General features: G+C 58.3%; 4 protein-coding genes across 4 annotated transcripts; 3 read left to right on the plus strand and 1 right to left on the minus strand.

The window, feature by feature from the left end:
- Positions 1-2,999: 2,999 nt before the first annotated feature.
- PSEUBRA_004955 (Glycoside hydrolase/deacetylase, beta/alpha-barrel) lies at positions 3,000-4,574 on the plus strand (the record flags this gene model as incomplete). Its single annotated transcript, XM_016438417.2, has 1 exon — positions 3,000-4,574. The coding sequence occupies one exon, from the start codon at positions 3,000-3,002 to the stop codon at positions 4,572-4,574; it is 1,575 nt and encodes a 524-aa protein (XP_016290897.2).
- Positions 4,575-4,832: 258 nt separating this feature from the next.
- PSEUBRA_004956 (tRNA-splicing endonuclease subunit Sen15) lies at positions 4,833-5,564 on the minus strand (the record flags this gene model as incomplete). The annotated part of the gene is made up of 1 exon (XM_059465422.1): positions 4,833-5,564. One exon carries the CDS (start codon positions 5,562-5,564, stop codon positions 4,833-4,835), a length of 732 nt encoding a protein of 243 aa, XP_059320471.1.
- A 1,702-nt stretch (positions 5,565-7,266) lies between these two features.
- On the plus strand, positions 7,267-10,503 carry PSEUBRA_004957 (uncharacterized protein; the record flags this gene model as incomplete). The annotated part of the gene is made up of 1 exon (XM_059465423.1): positions 7,267-10,503. The coding sequence occupies one exon, from the start codon at positions 7,267-7,269 to the stop codon at positions 10,501-10,503; it is 3,237 nt and encodes a 1,078-aa protein (XP_059320472.1).
- A 5,151-nt stretch (positions 10,504-15,654) lies between these two features.
- Positions 15,655-17,790, plus strand: PSEUBRA_004958 (Protein kinase domain protein; the record flags this gene model as incomplete). The annotated part of the gene is made up of 1 exon (XM_016438416.1): positions 15,655-17,790. The coding sequence occupies one exon, from the start codon at positions 15,655-15,657 to the stop codon at positions 17,788-17,790; it is 2,136 nt and encodes a 711-aa protein (XP_016290900.1).
- Between the last annotated feature and the right edge of the window lie 426 nt (positions 17,791-18,216).

The raw sequence follows: 18,216 nt of genomic DNA on the forward strand, positions 1-18,216 counted from the left end.
TGTGCAAACTGTTGCATTGCGCCTCCTGCGCCATACGGTCGTGCGCTCCGTTCAGGCAGGAGAAGGTATCGCTGTATGACAACCCATCGCTATCTCGATCAAGGTAACGCCATCTCGTTAAAGGTACTCGAGAACGAAAGAGCTCGTTTCAGTTGCCTGCTTTCCGGTTCTCGATTCGTTCGGGATCCAATCTGGCAGCGCTTGTGCGATCACAGAGGTCAAGCCGATGTTTCGATCGGCCCTCGAAGGCTGAATGTTGGTTGGGTCTTAGATTTGTGCAGCGCAGGGAATTCTGCAAAGTGTCGCTATGTGCAGTGAGAAGACTCTGACCGGAGCCGCTCTGCTGAGCACCACAATTAGCTTTCGATGCGGGAGATGGCTCAAACCTTCCCGATTCGGCCCACACAAATGGACCAGATGAGTCGCGAGGCTCGCAACGATTCGAGTTCCCATTCAGAAGCTCGACCATATCCAGTGAGGATGTAGCACACAGGACAATTTTTGACAGACAGTGAGAACTATTCGCTTAAAGCGCTGTGATTGACGGTTGGAGGACATTTGGGACAGGTGAAAAAAGTATGAGCAACAGAAGGCTCTAATAGAGAAGTCGAAGGGAAGACGCTGGCAGACTAGAATGCGGCCAAGAGATTGATGTTCGAGGTCTGATCATACTACCATGAGACAGCAGCAAACAAAAAGCGGAAAGAAAGAAGGGCCGGTCGAGTCAGTCTGTTGTGACTCTTCTACATTGCGTGACCTCGTGAAGAAGACCAACTTACGAACAACACATGAATTCCACGGGTAAGTCTGCTTGTCAGGGCGCTCGGCGTTGACAGGCTGAGCGTCAGAAGCGACAGCGCCAACGCTGATGGGTGCAAAGAGAGTGAAGGCAGCCATTTCGAAAGATGAAAATGTCTTTGGAGAAAGATTGGGAGACGAGAAGAGATTGTAAGATGAGAGAGATGTTGTTTGGTGAGTTGAGGGAAGGAGAAGCAAAACTCTGCCGGTTATTTATCTTTTCGAGACGAGGCAAGGCCAAGTTCGAAACGAGCTAAGGCCAGGTTCGAGACGGTGCAGCAAGCCACCCAGCCCCATCTCAGAGCAGATACATCGAGAACACCGATGATCATCCAGTACGTGGCCATGACAAAGGGACATCCAGCTGCTGGGCAAAGCGAAGCTATCTGAACGCGCTAGATCAAGCAGGGCGGCAGAGCAGGGCACCTCCGAGCCAAGGGAAAGACCGACTTTCTGATTTGCCCTGATGTTCGGAGTCCCTTTGTGCTATTGTTGTTTCACTCGTCGCACCAAGGCAGTTGATCAACGCCTGTAATGGAGCTAGGCTTGACAGCGCATTGCGGCGGAACAATGAGGCAAGCTATGAAAGGGACCATTTGCGATTCCAATTGATGGATTGCATGAGTGCTTGACTCGGACGTGCATAAAGAGCCCTCTTGGATGTGATAGGGACATGCACGAGCGGAGCTTATCGGTGCAGCAGGTCGTTAGTATGTGCTCTCTGAAAGGGATGTCGTTGGAACAAAGGATCATCATGGTGCGCTTGCAGTAGACTCGAGATTGCGCGGAAAAGAAAGGGCGGCAGGCCTCGCGTTCCGAAGTGAAAGGGACTTGTGGCGTGAGAACCTGTCAATTGAACGCGTAGGCAATCTTGTGTCCACTATCTACGAACATTTTCTCGAACACGACGGCATCCCTTTCATCTAGAAAGAAGCACATCTGGACGCGAGGCTGAAACGGACTGCACAAAGGGCTCAATGCACAAGCGAGGAGACGATCTTCCAGTGAGTGCGAAGTCCTTGCGGTGGAAGTAAGGAGCCTGAGGATCCCTTTGATACTTTCACTCGAAACGACTGCCACTCGACGGGGTGTTTTCGGTACGCTTCTTGACCGCGACGGAGGAGGCTTGCAGACTCGGAGCGGCAAATCTGCTATCGGCGTTGGTGTGACGATGGAAAAGACATATAAGGAGCACGACTCAAGGTCAAGTCGAGGAATCGAACCCCATCCACTCTCACTCACTCACTCTTCTATACACAACTCTCTCACTCGTTCTTTCGAACCCCAAACCCAAATCTCTTTCAAAATGTTCGCCATCTTCGCTCAGACTGCTCAGACCTCGGCTGCCGAGACCCAGGAGGCTCCCGTCAACGCCGGCGGTGCTCCCCTCGGCTACAGCTCTTGCGTTGTTGCCTAAGATGGTAAGTCTAGCTGACGGTTGTCGCATCGCCGGCCTCTGATGACCTTGATACTGACGCCGCTAGGCTCTCTCTGTGTGATGTTCCGACAGACTTCGACTCCGATGGACGCAATCGCGTCGATCGTCGAGGCGATAGCCGACGTGTCTCGGTGGCGACGACACCGATGACTTGGCCTTGTCCCTTCGAATTCTACTCGTTCGCGTCCGACCTTGACCTCATCTCGACGTCAAACGGACCGCCCCTTCACTATCCTTTTTGTCTCTTGTTTCTTCGCCTGGCCAGGCTGAATCAAATCCTTCCACACAATTTGCGCTGCTCGAGTTTGAGATTGAAGACCTGGTGTCGAATAAGGTCGTGACATGTGATTGGTGCGATGCCATGATCGGCAAATTCTGATTTATGCGCACAGTGGAGAGCCGAGGTGGCTTTCAAGTCCGCCTGTGCGATGGGGCGCTTAAGCAATTTGCCGAGGTTCGAGTGTTGTTTTCGGGATCCCGTCGCAACTTGGCGTGCGGCGTTGGACGAAAATTTAGGCGGCGCGCGTGCATGAGTCGGGTCCCACCCACACGACTCCCCTGTAAAAGGGACACACAGGGACACACACACGCAGGTCATTCGCTTTGTGTCCACCCAGCCACGTCACTCGTTCTCACTTCCCACACACCATCCCATCCCTCCCCACCATCACCATCCCCTGTAGAGCCGTCGACCACGATGAGGTCGTCGTTGGTATCTGCTTTGCTTTCACTCGCCTGCGCTGGCCTCGCCACGGCGCATGGCATGGACCGAAGCTGTCGCCCCATGGAGAAGCGCGCATTCAACCTCGACAAACGACAGCTTCAGTCCGGCGGCGAGGGACAGTCGGTCACAGCCGGTGGTGGCGCCTCGGCTGCTCGTTATAGCTGCGACCCTTCCACCTGCCAACTACCCAACTGCCACTGCGCCGACACCAACCCACCTGGCGGCCTCGACCCCAAGGATGTTCCTCAGTTCATCGTCTTCACCGCCGACGATGCAGTGCAGGACTACACGATCAAGTCGGTGGACCAGTTCCTGGCTCAACGCAAGAACCCCAACGGATGCAAACCCGTCATGACCTACTTTGTCTCGCTCAATTACACCAACTACGCCCAGGTCACGGAGCTGTACGTCAATGGCAACGACGTGGCCGACCACACCATGACGCACCAGGAACAGCCTGCCACCAACGCCGAGATCGACGGCAACCTCATCACGCTCAACGCGCTCGCCGGTATCCCGTTCAAGTCGATCACTGGCTACCGCGCTCCCTTCCTCAACTACAGCCGTGGAAACCTGGAACACCTCGCTGCGACCAACTTCCTTTACGACAGCAGTTCGACGGCGTCCGTCCCCGTAACCGACCCCAACACGGATGCCTTCTGGCCGTACACGCTCGACAATGGCATGGCCAACGACTGCAACTCGGTGGACAACATCTGCGGCGGCCAGCCCAAGCTGCCTGGCTTCTGGGAGATCCCCATGTATGCGATCTTTGACGAGCGCGGAGCCGCTGGCGCGCACCTGATGGACCCGTGGCTGGACAGTGCCAACGCCTCGGACGTCCTCTCCTGGATGCAGAACACCTTCATGGACCACTACAATGGCAAGCGCCAGCCCTTCGGAATCTACACGCACCCCATTCACCTGGCGACCGGCTACCCAGGCCTCACAGACCCCGTGGACCAGATCAAGATGCTCAACCAATTCCTCGACTGGGCGACGACCTCTTCGTCCATGCAGAACGTGTGGATCGTCAGCAACGAGCAGTTGCTAGCATGGATGCGCAACCCCGTCCCCGCGAGCCAGCTCAACACGCTGGACGCGTTCAAGTGCACGACGCCCGCCGTGTCGCAGCGCATCTGCAACGGTTTTGCCTCGAACAACAACCTGCTCGAGCACTGTATTTCCAACACGGCGGGGGATGCGCTGAACAACTCGCCGTTCTACACGTGCTACGGGTGCCCGGAGACGACTCCTTCGCCTCAACAGCCCAACCCGCCGCAGAGGAACAACGACAAGACGCTGCGAACGCGCATTCCGGCCAACTGCGACACGCCGTTCTGGGACCCGGTCGGGGCCAAGTGTCTGTGCACGGGTTCGGCTTGTGCGTTCGACGATTCGACCCGACCCATTGGACCGAACGGCTCGAACCTGACATCGAGTGGATCGACCAACACGGGCTCGAGCGCGGGCGCGGGCGGTTCGCCCAGCGCCAGCTCGGATCCGTACCGCACGTTCAGCGGTGCTACGGCGAAGATGCCGGGCAGCGTGGTGGGTTGGACCGTGTCGATGGTGGTCGCTGCTGTGGGTGGTGCGGCGATGGTGTTCATGTGAGCGCTTTAGATGTCGTAGATGACTCTGGTCCCCGTTTTGTTATGACTGGTCGGGCTAGGCTCGACCGATGGACATTCCTGTTTCCCTCTCTCAATTGCAATGCATTGCATCGTTTCCTCTTCCGTCGATGGTGTGTTCGCTGGCTGTGCTTCTCGTCATGATCCAGCTCTGAGACGCGATCGTGGTAAGATCACAGGCTTGGTAATGAATCACGTTCTCTCGCTGCTGTCTCTCTCTCTCCTGCTGACGCCTTTGCATTCAATTGATGGGCTTGACCATGCCCTTGGAGATCTGATAGTATACAAGTGTCGAGTCGGGCGCAATGATGGCGAGCATCACGCGCGAGGTGTCGACGTCTTCGCCTGGGCAAGCTGCCGCGTGGGCTTCGACGAGGGTAAAGATGGCGTCAATTTGAGACGGTCGAAGGTGCTGGGTGATGGTGAGCGGGACGACAAACTCGTGGGCTTTGGCATCTTTGCGACGTCCCTTGATGGCTGCTATGCCGGCCTGGAGCAGTTCTTGCGCTTCGTCTTGATTGTTGGTGGATGCGACGAGACCCAGTCTGGCGGTCCCTGTTTTGAGCGCTTGCAGTTTTGAGCTGATGAGGTCTTGAGCTTCTGCGTCACTGATGTCGGCGAGGTCTCTTCTGGCGGTCTCAGCGGACGCCTCTGTGTCTGGTGTCGGATGTGTGGATAGTGCTAGGGCTTCGACGAGGTCCCAGGCAGCAGCGCCATTTTTGAGGTCAATGTACGCTTGAAAGATGGCTGGTGCTTGAGTGGGATATCGTCGACATAATGGCGCTACGGCGGGATACGAAGGATGGGACGAAGGTGCGCCTAACGAGGTAGTGCTGGAAGAAGCGCCAGTCTCTGCGTGTAGAAGGGTGTCGTACTGCTGCCTTTTAGAGAGCTGATGCGACGAAGGTTGTGGTAGAGAGGGTTTGTCGGTGCGACTTGCGCTTGCGACGGACTGTGCTGGTGTTGACGCCATCGTGATGCTGGGTATGCAAAGATGTGCGCGCGACGAGATGGGTAGGTAGGCGAAGGGGATGGTGAGGAGCGAAGAAGTGAGCAACCTTTCAGGGTCCTGTCGAGGCAGATTTCGCCCGAAGGAAGGGTGTTAGGGCGCCTTCGCGTATCTCGATTTGGTCGAGGGTTAAGTATCGGCGATCCGCATTTTTTGAGGAAAAGGCAGCCTAGTTGAGATGTGCGAGATTCCCTCATTCGCTGGCAGATTCAAGTCTGCCAGGAAAAGGGCTCAAAAAAGGCGGACGAGAAAAGAAAAACTTGAAAAGGAAAAGCAGAGTCGGCGGCTAAGCGAGATTTTTGCAAAGTCCGACCATGCCGGCGGTCAGTCGGGCGACTCTTGCCGAGGATCGCTGTAAACAACGAGGGTGACGGGTTCAGAGATGTTCGATTTGTCCCGTCCATGTCAAAGATCGCGTCGTTGATTGATATCGACCACGAGTAGACTCAGCTTCAGAAGCTGACGGTGAAAGAGGAAAAAAGTGCAAGGTATAAGCGCCTCGTCGTTGCAAGAGGATCAGGCAGCGTGGTCACCGCAATCACGTATTGAGGCAGCATGCCAAATGACCAAACTCCGACCTTGAATGAATTTTAGCAGCCAAATGCAGAGAGCGTGGGCCGAGTCGTGCCGCGTTTGCAGTCTGTCCTTTCAAACTTCCTTGTCCCTCTCTGCAAGCAACCTGTCACTCTCTCCCTTCTGCTCGACTCGCCAGCCCAGTCTACCAGTCCAGCCGACGGCAATGCATCAACCAGACACGGGACAAGCCAAACGCAGACCCACTTGTCCGTTCGATTTGGGACCACCGCGCCATCTCAGCTCGGCACCTCGAATCGCCCACCATGTGGTCGCATTCCTGCCGAGGTTTCTGCCGCCGGCATGGCCCTTATCACGCAGATCCGCCAGCTTAGCATCCGCATGGTCACCCTCGTCCGACCTTGTGCAACCCCTTCCCTCCCATGCCGCATGAATCTCGCCCCCGCTCCCGCGCCGCCGGGTTGGACCACTCGGCCGCCTACAGTACCTCTTCGACCTTGCGTCCAAAACAGCGCCAACGCCATGCTCGATGTTGTCCTCCGTCGCTCAGTCCCTCCTTGTCTTCCCACCTGACACGACAGACGCACTCCTGCCTTCCCTCGTGGCTCAAATGGCTGTGAAGCTGCTTGTGCTCTAGTCATTAGTTATCGCACTGTTCGTCTGCCCTGCCTGCGGACGAACGTGTTCATCGCTGCCGCCTCTCCTTCCTCAGCCTTGTCCACTTCTCGGACCCAACTATCGCCACGACAGCTGCACGCCGGACCATCGTGTCAACACAGACTCCCTTTGCATCGACGTCGAAACGCGCGAGCCATCCATCCTCGGAACTGCCGAACCTCGAGCCACATGGGCGTCAATGGCTGACACAACGTAGCATTAGCTTCAGCGCTCGTCCTCCCTCTCCGTCACATGCTTTGCCGTACAAGTCACATCACATTCTACACGACTATCACCCTTGTCACGGCTCAGTCGACGCCTATATACCCACCCCTCTTGCGTGGATACCGTTCCTATCATCTTATCGAGATCACCACCTCGACGCATTCGCATCCACCAACAGTCGACATCGTCGACATCGCCTCTCCCGTCCAACGCGTAGTCATCGAGCATCCTGCCGCCTCGACACACCATCATGCGCGCCAACTTCAGCGACGACACGCGCATCTTCTTCGTGACGGCTGACCAGCGCGATCCCCAGACTGGGCCCTCTTCCCACGCCGGACCGTCCTCGCCGCTGCTGTCCTCGCGCACCTCGCTGTCTTCAACCACCATCATCGACGGCGAAGATTCGATCCACTTTCGTGACGATGCATTCCACCGCGACCAACGACGCTGGTCTGACTCCTGCGAGTCGTCAGATTCACTGACGGGCAACTTCATCACCAACCATTTCCCCAGCCTCAGGAACAAGCTCCCTACGCTACTGGGTAGCTCCGGCTACCAGAAGCTCGCTGCCAGTGACGACGTCCCGCCGCTCATGCGTCGCATCGCACACGGCAAAAAGGTCGTCTGCGTTCTTCTTCTCGCCGCACTTTTGCTCGGCATCGGGACACGTCAGATCCACAAAGCAGCCCCACCAGCAACGCATTGCAGCGCGACCGATTCCTTCTGCTCCTCTTTGCACGACGAAGACTCTTTGCAGGATGCCTCAGTTCAGCTGCCTGCGATGCTACGACCCGAGCATCCTGAGGAGCCTAGTCAGATTCTGCCCTTCGATCTGCATCACGAGGACTCTCTGACGGTCGCACCGCTCGTACCGTCGCCATCAGCACCCAACAAAAGACAGCTCGACACGATACCCTCCCAGCAGTACCTGTTCGACACGCAAGCTTGCATCGAAGCGTGGGTCGCCAACGGTAGCGTCTGCAAAGAGCTGGACGGCTTCTTTCGCAAGCAGCCCGACCTAGCCAACGTCGACCTTCTCTACACATGGGTCAATGGATCTGACTGGCGTCATTCGAGCGCCAAATGGATGCATGGATATCGTCCAGTGGGTCACTGGCAGGAATATGTCGAGGACGATCTCTTCCCTTCGTCACCGAGCCGAGACGCGTCATCACAACACGTGTCAAGGCCGCCCACCCGCCGAACGTTGCAAGGTGCCGAACAGGATACCGCTTCAAAGTTGACACGCAGATCAGGAGTATCCATTCAGAGCCGTTTCCGCGACCATGAAGAGCTGCGCTTCTCGATGCGATCCGCAGCCAAGCATCTGCACGGCCTTTCCACCATCCACATTGTCGCGCCCGACTTTTCCGCGCCCTACCACCTTCAGCCCGGTGCTCGTGCGTCAGACGGTCCCAAAAAGGAGCGAAGCCTGTCATCATCGCCGGATCTGAAGTTGGGCCGCCGTTCCTCCAAGCCGGCGTTCGATCTCAAGGTGGAAAAACTCGCCGAGGGGTTCCTGGGACTGCCCTCTCAACTGCGCCGCGTCCAGGGACTTGGCACCGACCGCTTCACCACGGACGAGGGCCAGATCCGCGAAGGCCAGCTTCCCCAGTGGCTTTCGATCGCAGACGACGCGGACGTGCTCGCAGGCCAAGCAGCCGCCACGGACGACATAAAGTCATCCTCACACTCCTTCTCCGCATCCCTGACTCGGCTCTTCTCGTCGCCGGTGTCTACCTCGTCCTCCACAGCTCCGCCCAAAGTGCGCCTGCACCACGACTGGAACGCCTTCACCGACAACTGGCTTGTCACTCACCCACTCACCGCTGCCGAACGCAAGCATCGCGACGACTACCGTCGTGCCGCGCTGCCGACATTCAACTCGATGGCGGCCGAGGCGATGCTTGGCGATCATCCCGGTCTGCACGACACCTTCGTCTACTCGAACGACGACTTCTTCATCACCGACGACGTGAGCACGGGCGACATCAGCTCGCCTCTCTACGGACCCGTGCTGCGTCTCGACTACAACCTCGTCGTCCAAGGCAAGCACTCGCCCGACGCGACACCAGGCGAATGGTCCGCACTGTGGCACACCAACTGGTTGCTGGACCAGCGCTTCGGCAAACGCAAACGCCCGTACATCCAGCACGTCCACAAGAGCTTCTCACGGTCCTTGCTGATCGAGGCACGCATGAGTTGGGCGCATGAACACGCCAAACTGGCGCTCAACCGCTTCCGCAACGGCGGCGACAACATCGTCACGCATTTCCTCTCGTACTACAACATGATCGAGCGTCATCGAGAAGCATTGCTGTGGAGTTTCTTCATGCTGAAGCTGGACGAAGATGGCGATGGCTTGGTAGGGTCGGCGCACGAGCTGGCAGGGGCTTTGTCGCAGATGGGTCTCACCGCAAAGCAAAGCGCTACCGCCTTCTCCGCGTCAAACCGAAACCTCACTGTCAGCGTCCGATTGCCAAAACGCACGACGCTCAAAGACGACGCTGCCAACGCTGCGCTCATCCGCACTGGCTGGCCTGTTCCCTTGAAAAGCCGCTACGCCTTCAGCTCGCAAGACGGCTATCCGCTAGGTGACATCTCGAGCAAAGTCATCTACCGACGCGACTCGGCCGCGATGCGTCGCCGATACGTGCACAGCCCGCAGCCCGAAAACGGTCGTGGGGAAGAGAGCTACTTTGGCTGGCCGAACTTTGTCGATGATCCGACGGCCCATCCGAGCAACGTGTGGTGGAACCGGCGCTTCGAGCGGCCTGCATGCGAGCTCGATCTGGACCGATGTCTCGTTCGACCGTTTGCAGGACTGCAGAAGGGCAAAGTGGCGTGGGAGGAGGTGTTCAAGCAGTTTGCCTATGTCGATGGTGCTTGTGGTGACTGTCTCATCCACCACCTCGTGGGTCGGAGTGGTGAGCGCGGATTCAACGCGTTTCTTCCCACCGCTGACCGGGTCTACACTGGCAAGACGGATCCGAACGCGCAGCATCTCAACCGCGTTCCACACCTCCCACTCACATCAACCTGGAACGCGTCCTCGCCCGACACCGCATCCTCACCCGAACCGACCTGCTTCACCGTCGCCTGCGTCCTGGCCAACTCCGGCTTCGGTCACGGTACGCCGCTCCGGCTGTTCGCGAGCCAGCTCATCCAGCGGTACGCCTACACGATCGCCGAATCGCCTCTGCAGTTCAAACAGCTCGAGACGCAGTACAGTTCGCGGCAGACGATGCGTGAGCTCGAGCACGCGCTGAAGCGGCCCTCGGCACTGGAACGCTTCGAGCAGCGGGAGAAGAACTCGAGCGAGGCAGGCGCGTGGCTTCAAAGTCAGCGCAGATTCGACTCGAATCGACCGGTGTTCGTGTGCATCAATGACGATCTGACCGATCGATGGGCTGAGAGCGTGGGACCGGAGTTCACGCGGTGGATGGGCAGGATGTGGGCCCAGAAGCAGCGGTGGGAGCTGTAATGCAAGCATGCAATGTTGCAATGGACATATGACTTGTACGACCGACTTTCTTTCTCGCGATTGGGAGTGTTCATTTGAGCGGCCGACGCTGACGACCAAGCTGAGGCCTGTAACAAGATGTTCTCTAGGGGTGGGATGGATCTGCTGGGCCTCGGATTCGGCCTCCGAGCCGCCAGTTAGCGCGACGTGGGTCTCGACCCCGTCCATTTGAGGATTGCAAAAACTCCGAATCTCGTTCGAGGTGCTTGTCAGTTGACCCGTTGTACCAGACGACGCGGGGGGGCCTGGCTCATGGTCACCTGATCGCCTGTGAGCGTCCTGAGCGAGGTTGCGTGTTGTGTGCGGTCCTGTCTGCGGTTGAATTAGCCGTGCCGGTGGCATTGAAGCACAAGGCTGATCGCTGTCGACACCTCTCAGTTCGAGGGACCGCCTTTCGAGCGTTCGTATCTGGATGCGCTCCTCCACCACCACCACCGCCGAGCTCGCGGGCCAGTGTCTAGACCTCTGCGTCTCCACCGTGCGCACCGCTCCCGGGTGCTGCCACCGCCTTTGACACGAGGGCTTCGTTGACAAGCGGGCATCTCGGGCCAGCTGCCACTCCCGACTTTGTTCCGCGCCACGAGGGCTGGAAGAAAGGTCTCGACTCTGTTCATGTGGAAGCCTCGTTCGCTTGGCATGGCGTGCAGCTTGTTCGGGCTGTTCGGGATGGCGGCACCCGCCTGCAAGCATGCAGCCGATGCACGTCCGTTCGGAAGGGGCTTGGGCGGGACAGCTGGCGTGGGCGTGATTTTGAACTTGATCTGTTAGGCCTGAGACGAAATTGACGAGCCACAAATGTTACGCCGCGTCACGCACGAAGGCGCCGCTCGTCGCCGCGCGGCAAAGAAAGCCCACGGAGCTGGATCTGTCGTCTTACCCAACAGCCGAGAAGCGGGTAGCGCTGCAATTTCGTGGCTGGAACCATCAGCATGGAGACTCTAAGCGAGGCGGATAACGATCTTCGGAGCAGACGGCAAGCAATGCAAGGGGCATTGCGATGCGCGCGATGATGCCCAACTCAAGAATCGGCACAACGTGGCAAGCCCACCTACGCACGCCATCCCGCATCCCACCGCGAGGCATTGAAAAGAAGGGTGCCGGGCCATGCAGATCGCACTTTGTCCAACCCTGGAATCCGGCACGTCAGAAGATAGCGAGCAGCCTCCAACGTGGCAGCCGGGGTGAATCAGGGTGCATCGACGATGGCGATCGAAGCCTGCGCCGACCGTGTTGGAAAGAGACTTGTGGCGGCCTACGATGGGCATCCACCGCCTTGGCGACGCTCAAAGTCGACGGCCCGATACCCGCCCCAGACTAGCTCGGAGTTGGGATTGGGCGGCTTGCGTTGTCACCAAAAGGGCGGGTCGCATGAATGGGCAACCTCGACGTCCTCGAGCATCGCATGAGCCGCGGAGAGCTGATGGTTGTCTGTGTCGCGTTACGCGGGCAGCGGTGAGAAGAGACTTTCGCCTGAGTTGTCGACGGCTTTTTCCGCGACCCTGTCCAAGGGGACGGACACCGCAAATTGGATCGATGTGCGGAGTGCGGAAAGCGACGACGGTAGTACCAGCCAGGATGCTTCAACTGAGATCTACTTTGAAGCAGGGATGGTTGACCGATGCATTCCCTCAGCTGACCGAGCGTCGAAGGGGAAAAATAGGTCACGAGGTGTGCAGAGCGGAGCGGCAGCGGCAGGCGGAAGGAAAGGCAAGAGAGAGGTACCGCTGCTGCACTCTCCCATTTGTTTGCTTCCTGCACAGAGAGAGGGTCCATAGGCCCGCATGGATCTCTGTTGGATGCGGGCTGTGGACTTGGAGTCCGCCCTAGATGGCTGTGAGCCGTGCAGCACTCGAGTTGTGTATCGCCCGTTCTCGGATTCCTGAAGAGACGGGGCGCTGTTCAATCTGGTGATCCATGTCTATCTAACTGAACGGATGGAACGGGGTTCGAAAGCAGACCAGCTCGGAGCCCACGATCGGAGCCATCGCGATCGCAATTAACGCGACGGCGCCTCTGCCCCAAGTGCCTATCGCCAAAAAAATACGCGAGGTTGGGGTTCGATGTCCGACGTAGACCTCTGTCATTGTGCTGCTCTCGGTTTGTGCCCACGCTATTGTTGCTGTGCGACATCACGGGGCCTGTTTGCGTTTGTTCGCTTGGTCCTGCCCATCGAATCTCGCTCGCCGATGGCGCTGTACACTCGTCGGTGCCTGAGATGGTGCGCAAAGTGAGTCCAAACGTGTCTCGCCAACAAGCCGAATGGAAGGTGTGCTGCGTCCATCGGTTCCCGCGCGCGCGTGTATGCTACCGCGTAAAGTGCAGCTGGCCTTCCCAACTTGACACCTCCCTGGACCATGTTTGGTTGTTCCGGTGGGTGTTGGACTATATGCTAACGATGTCGATAGAAGACCAACGCTACTCCGAGCTCGTGGTCCGTGAGTATGCCTTGCTCACCCTTGCGGTAGTACTGATACACCATCACCTTAGATCGCATGCTTCTGCATTGGAAATGGCGGGCGCCGCAGGGTGCCACGCGCTCATGGGATGCAAGTTCACCAGTACCGCGCGCGCGCGGCGATGCAATGCGATGCAAGCAGGCAAGCTTGTTGCGGATGGGCGCGGCGCATGCGTAGCGTAATAATGTTGCATGCATGGAACTTACCAGCGCGGGGGGAGCCCAAGTGGGAGCGAAAAGAGGGCTGGCTGCGAGCTGCAGGTCAGCTGGGACTCCGATCTGCGAGGAAGATCAGAGCTGCAGTACGAGTTCGCTTAGACTGCGAGCCTAAATTTAAATACGGAGCCTTGGGAGCGGTAGCCGGCCCGGTCGCTGACATCAATCGGGTCGTCCAACGGCAACGACGAAGCTTCCATCCGCATCGACATGCGCGGTGGGTTCGTCACCATGATGCTATGGTACAGAGCGTTGACCAAACCTTGTCGATCAACAAATCTGGATCCACTGGGAGCCGTGTAGCATGCTGTTGGAACTGGGCAAGGTCACCGAAACCGGAGAGATCGACGTCGGCCATCCTTGGTGGTACTGTCATGCCCGAAAGTGAGACGCAAACGCAAGCGGGAAGAACTGCTTACGTTCCGATGTGATGTGTGGCAGTACAGCCCATGACCCTACTGGATTCAAAGACCGGTGCTGGGTTGTGGTGATGGTGGCTGGCAGCGATCGCCCCCGTTTGATTCAGATCCAGCCCCTTTCGCTATTTTTGTCAAGAGAGGGCCTCGCCCACGTCAGCCAGTGTCAGGAGACGCAAGGGGCTGTCGCAGATTTTGAAGAACCAGCAGCCAACGAAGGCGGAGTTTGGGGTTGGAGCTCGAGGGCGTTGCGTGGGTCGTTTCGAACCGCGGTGTGTCTCTCTTGCGCTCTGCTCTGCTACTGTTCCACACAGGTGTCGGTCGAAGTCGAGCTAGCCGAGTCCGAGGCAGAGACATCATAGGCGCTCTGCCCGCTCGAGGCCGGAATTCAAAGAGAGTTCCGGGTCGTTGTCGACAACGGCCAAGCGATCAGAAGCGACAGTAACAAGGCCTTCCCACGCCTCCCTCATCGCGGTAAATGGTACAAAGGGGACTGAGCTCGCACGGACAATCTGGTCGACGCCGGGATCGACAAAGAAGCTTCGAGAATAGATAGCGAGAAGGACAATGATGGTGTGTCGCGTTTTCGATCGCGGCGGCAGCGGCCGCGACCCTTGTTCAAACCTTTGCTGTGCCGCGAGTGGCTGCTCCCCAGTACAGAGGATTGTGCGCAGGGCAAAGTGTGCTTGTTACTCCGCTGTAGCAGAGGTCATGACCGAGCGAGCGTGACGGTGTGATGATGCGGGAGCTGGTGCTGCTGATGCACCGCCCTTGAAGTGACAGAAGGTCGCGAGAATCGCCCGATGATAGCCTGGGATTCATGGTGGCTCTCTCTCTGACACAGCAGCAGGCTTCCATGGCGCAGTCCTGCCAGCTGCTTCCGGGGGTGCGCATTCTTTTTCAAATTGGATTTCTTGTATGGCATCTCGAGGCACCTGATGATTAATTTATCAATTGTTCTTGGCCAAAACCGTTAGCATCACAAGGCATGTGAACAGTCGTCATCCAAAAACGCTTTTGCAGACAACCGATTTATTTGTAAATTTTAGCGGCTTCCTTAGGCGCCAAGTTCCTGCAGTTCGCCAGAGGCTTTCGGATTATTCATGGGATGAGTCGGTCTCGATCAAGACGGCACGCTCTGCACATTCCGCCTAAGGCCTTTCCGCATGCTGCTTCTGCTGCTGCTGGTGTCGCTTCTCTTGGCCCATCATTGTCTGGCTCGACTGGTCCCACGCCCCTCCCCTTTTTCTCTCTTTTCGCTCACTTTCCTTTCTCAATTCAGGCCCAGCAAAAGGCGGACGGACGAGTGGCTGGCTCTGGCTCTGGATGCATGCAATGCACAAGTACGCCTGGGTGTGTCTGTCAGTCACTGCGCATCCGGACTTGGCCTTTTGGCTTACTCGTGCCTGCCTGCCTGCCTGCCTGCCTGCCTGCCTGCCCATCCGCCAACTGCAGCCGCTGCTGCTGCTGGGCTGACTTTTTTGGCGGGCTGCCACTTTCGGCGTCGCTGTGCACTCCTCCTCCTCCCCCTCCTCCTGTCTCTCGTTCGCTACAGCTGGGTCATGGCTGTCGTCCCTCTCTTTCTCACTCTCTCCATGCGACCAGCTTCATAATTGACATCCCTTGGCCATCACCATCCTCGCCAAGCCCATCCATCTTGTCTCTCGACCTCATCCTATACCTTCTTCTCTCTGCCTCGTCGACGTTCGATTGCTTTTCATCGCACCTTCATCATCATCATCATCAACTTCAACATCTCGTCGTCTTGTCCTCATCACCACTACCATCGCAGCCTCGTGTCGACCACAGCTCGCATTCACTCATCACACTCTCTTGCCGACTCGAACTCGCCTTTCAGCTCAGCTCCTCGTTGCACTTGACACACTCGCCAGCTCATGAGATAGCCCAGCTCGCATCATCTACCTCTCATCGCTAGCTTCTCTTGAGCGCTCTCTTTTCTCTTTTCCACTTGGCGCCGCTGACTGCTCACTCGAGTCACGCGAACACTTCTCCGCCGCCGCCACAATGTCGTCCACCAGCGCAAATCAACAACACAAGAACCTCCTCGGCCATCGCATCGCCGATGGTCGTTTGGAGCTCGTCCAGGTCCTCGGCCTCGGCGCGTACGGCGTCGTCTACCTCGCCCGCGACCTCCACCACCACCACGGCGCTTACGCCTCCACCTCCAACCACTCAGCAGCTGCCTCGCTCGCCGCCGCCAAACAGGGCCACGCTTCCGGCTACTATGCCGTAAAGTGCCTCAACAAGGTCGGTCTCGATGCTCGTCAGCGTGCCTTCCAGCGTCGTGAAATCATGCTCCACACCATGGCCTCCAGTCATCCCAACGTCGTTACCCTCCACCGTGTCATTGACGACCCGCAGGACCCTTGCGTCTACGTCGTCCTCGACTACTGCCCCGATGGCGACCTCTTCAGCATGATCACCGAAACCCAGCGCTACATGCTCCCCAGCTCCGTCACGCGCGCCGCCGAAGAGCAAGGCATCGACGTCGCCTTCACCTCGGAACGCCTCAAGATGGACACCCTCATCCGTGACGTCTTTGACCAGATCCTCGACGCCGTCGACTTTTGCCATTCCATGGGCATCTACCACCGCGACCTCAAGCCAGAGAACATCCTCTGCCTACGAGGAGGCGCCAAGGTGGTGCTCGCCGACTTTGGTCTGGCCACCGGCGACAAGACCAGCTCCGACTTCGGTTGTGGCAGCACCTTCTACATGGGTCCAGAGTGCCAAGGTGGCATCACCCGCCGCCTCACCAGCTACAGCACCGCCGCCAATGATGTGTGGTCCTTGGGTGTCATCCTCGTCAACCTCATCTGCGGTCGCAACCCATGGAAGCAGGCTTGCCCCGCCGACGACACCTTCCGCGAGTACCTGCGCAACCCCGACTTTCTCAAAGAGATCCTTCCCATCTCGGAAGGCGTCAACTCGATCCTCAAGCGCGTCTTCACCTTCCGCGCCGAGGCTCGTTGCACCATCGCCGACTTGAGAAAGATGGTCCGCAGCGTCGACAGGCTCACCGCCACCTCTGCCGAGATCAAGCACCGCCAGCAGGTCGCTCGCCAGGCCGCCGCCGAAGCTCACGCCGCCCGCCAAGCCGAGAAGGAAGCTGCTGCCGCCGCCGCCGCTTACCAGCAACGCAAGCAGCAGCAGTCGGCCCTCGAGGCTGCCCGTGCTGCCGCTGCTGCCGCCACCGCTCCTACAACCCAGGTCATCCGTCACCACGTCGTTGCCGCTCGCAAGCCAGAATGTGCTCGCGCTGCCTACCAACCTCAGGTGGCCACGCTCGACCAGATCGTCGCGACCCAGCCCATCGTCTACGCCAACCACACTTCGTCTTGCTACGACAGCTACTCTTCGGACTCGGAGGCGGAGGAGCTTCAGGAGAGTAGCAGCAGTGGCGAGGGCGGCGCCGGCTCCTTCTCGCCCACCGAGAATGACATCGACTGGTCGCAGCACCCCATCACCAAGCCCGTCGATGCTCAACGAGTCGCCTCGAACCTCACCAGCATGAGCGACGTTCACCGACACCAGCAGCAGCCCGCCGACACTACCACCGCTGTCGCGTCGTCACCCTTGCGGTCCACCCACAGCTCCGCCGCCATGGACGATCGTGAGGGATCTCTGGACGACTGCTCCAGCCGCAGTGGTAGCGGCGAGTCTCGTCGCAGCTCAGCCTCGTACACGGGTCTGCCACCCACTCCTCAATTTGTCTCACACAGCGTTGAGGAGGACGCACTGTTCAGAATCAACGGTGTGGACGGCGGCTCGCCTACCCCCGCCAGTCGACGTGCTCCCATCAAGGCAGCGGCGGCGGCGCTGTTTGCTGACGGTGCCGACGCCGACGAGACCATCATGGCCATCGAAGGCAAGACGGCCTCCCGTGCCCTGCCTGCACGCTGGCTGCAGAGCTGTTGGGCGCAAACCCCACAAGAGGATGATGCAGGCATCATTCCTTCCAAAGACTCTTCTCCCGCCATTGCCGGCTGGGCCGCTGCACGCGACCAATTTGGCAGCGTGCCCAGCCGCCGCGGCGGCGCCGCTGCCCCCTCCGCCATCCCCTCCTACCGCTCCCACGCCTCGCTCGTCGCCGCTCAGCACTACGTCGCTCAAGCCGCACGATACACCGAACGTCACTGATCACCGTACAACATGGATACCATCTCGCACACAATATAGACCGTCACCCTTCTGGAACACACACTCGCACTTGTTGGCCCCCCACTTTTTTGTATTTTTGTTCTTCAGTTTGCACACCAATCGCATTGTCATTGTTACATAGCACAGTTTATGATAGAGCGTTTCTGGGTTTGGCTGAGTTGCGACCTGCTGAGGGGGTCAGGAGACGCAAGAATAGGAGGCGCGCAAGGCGGACGGGAAGGACATGTGTCAAGCGACCGCGGTTGCTTCGTTCTCGTGTGGCGTCCCTCTGAGTAGGGGCGGCTGTCGGAATTTCAGGCCACGAGCGTCCGACAAAGACGGCAACAACCGCAACACAGTCGCGTGTGGGTAAGGCGTCCCTCAGGCACACGGTCACCCTTGGGTCCGACCCGAGGAAATCGCGGT

Source organism: Kalmanozyma brasiliensis, assembly GCF_000497045.1.
Source record: "Kalmanozyma brasiliensis GHG001 unplaced genomic scaffold PSEUBRA_SCAF4, whole genome shotgun sequence".
Lineage (NCBI taxonomy): Eukaryota > Fungi > Basidiomycota > Ustilaginomycetes > Ustilaginales > Kalmanozyma > Kalmanozyma brasiliensis.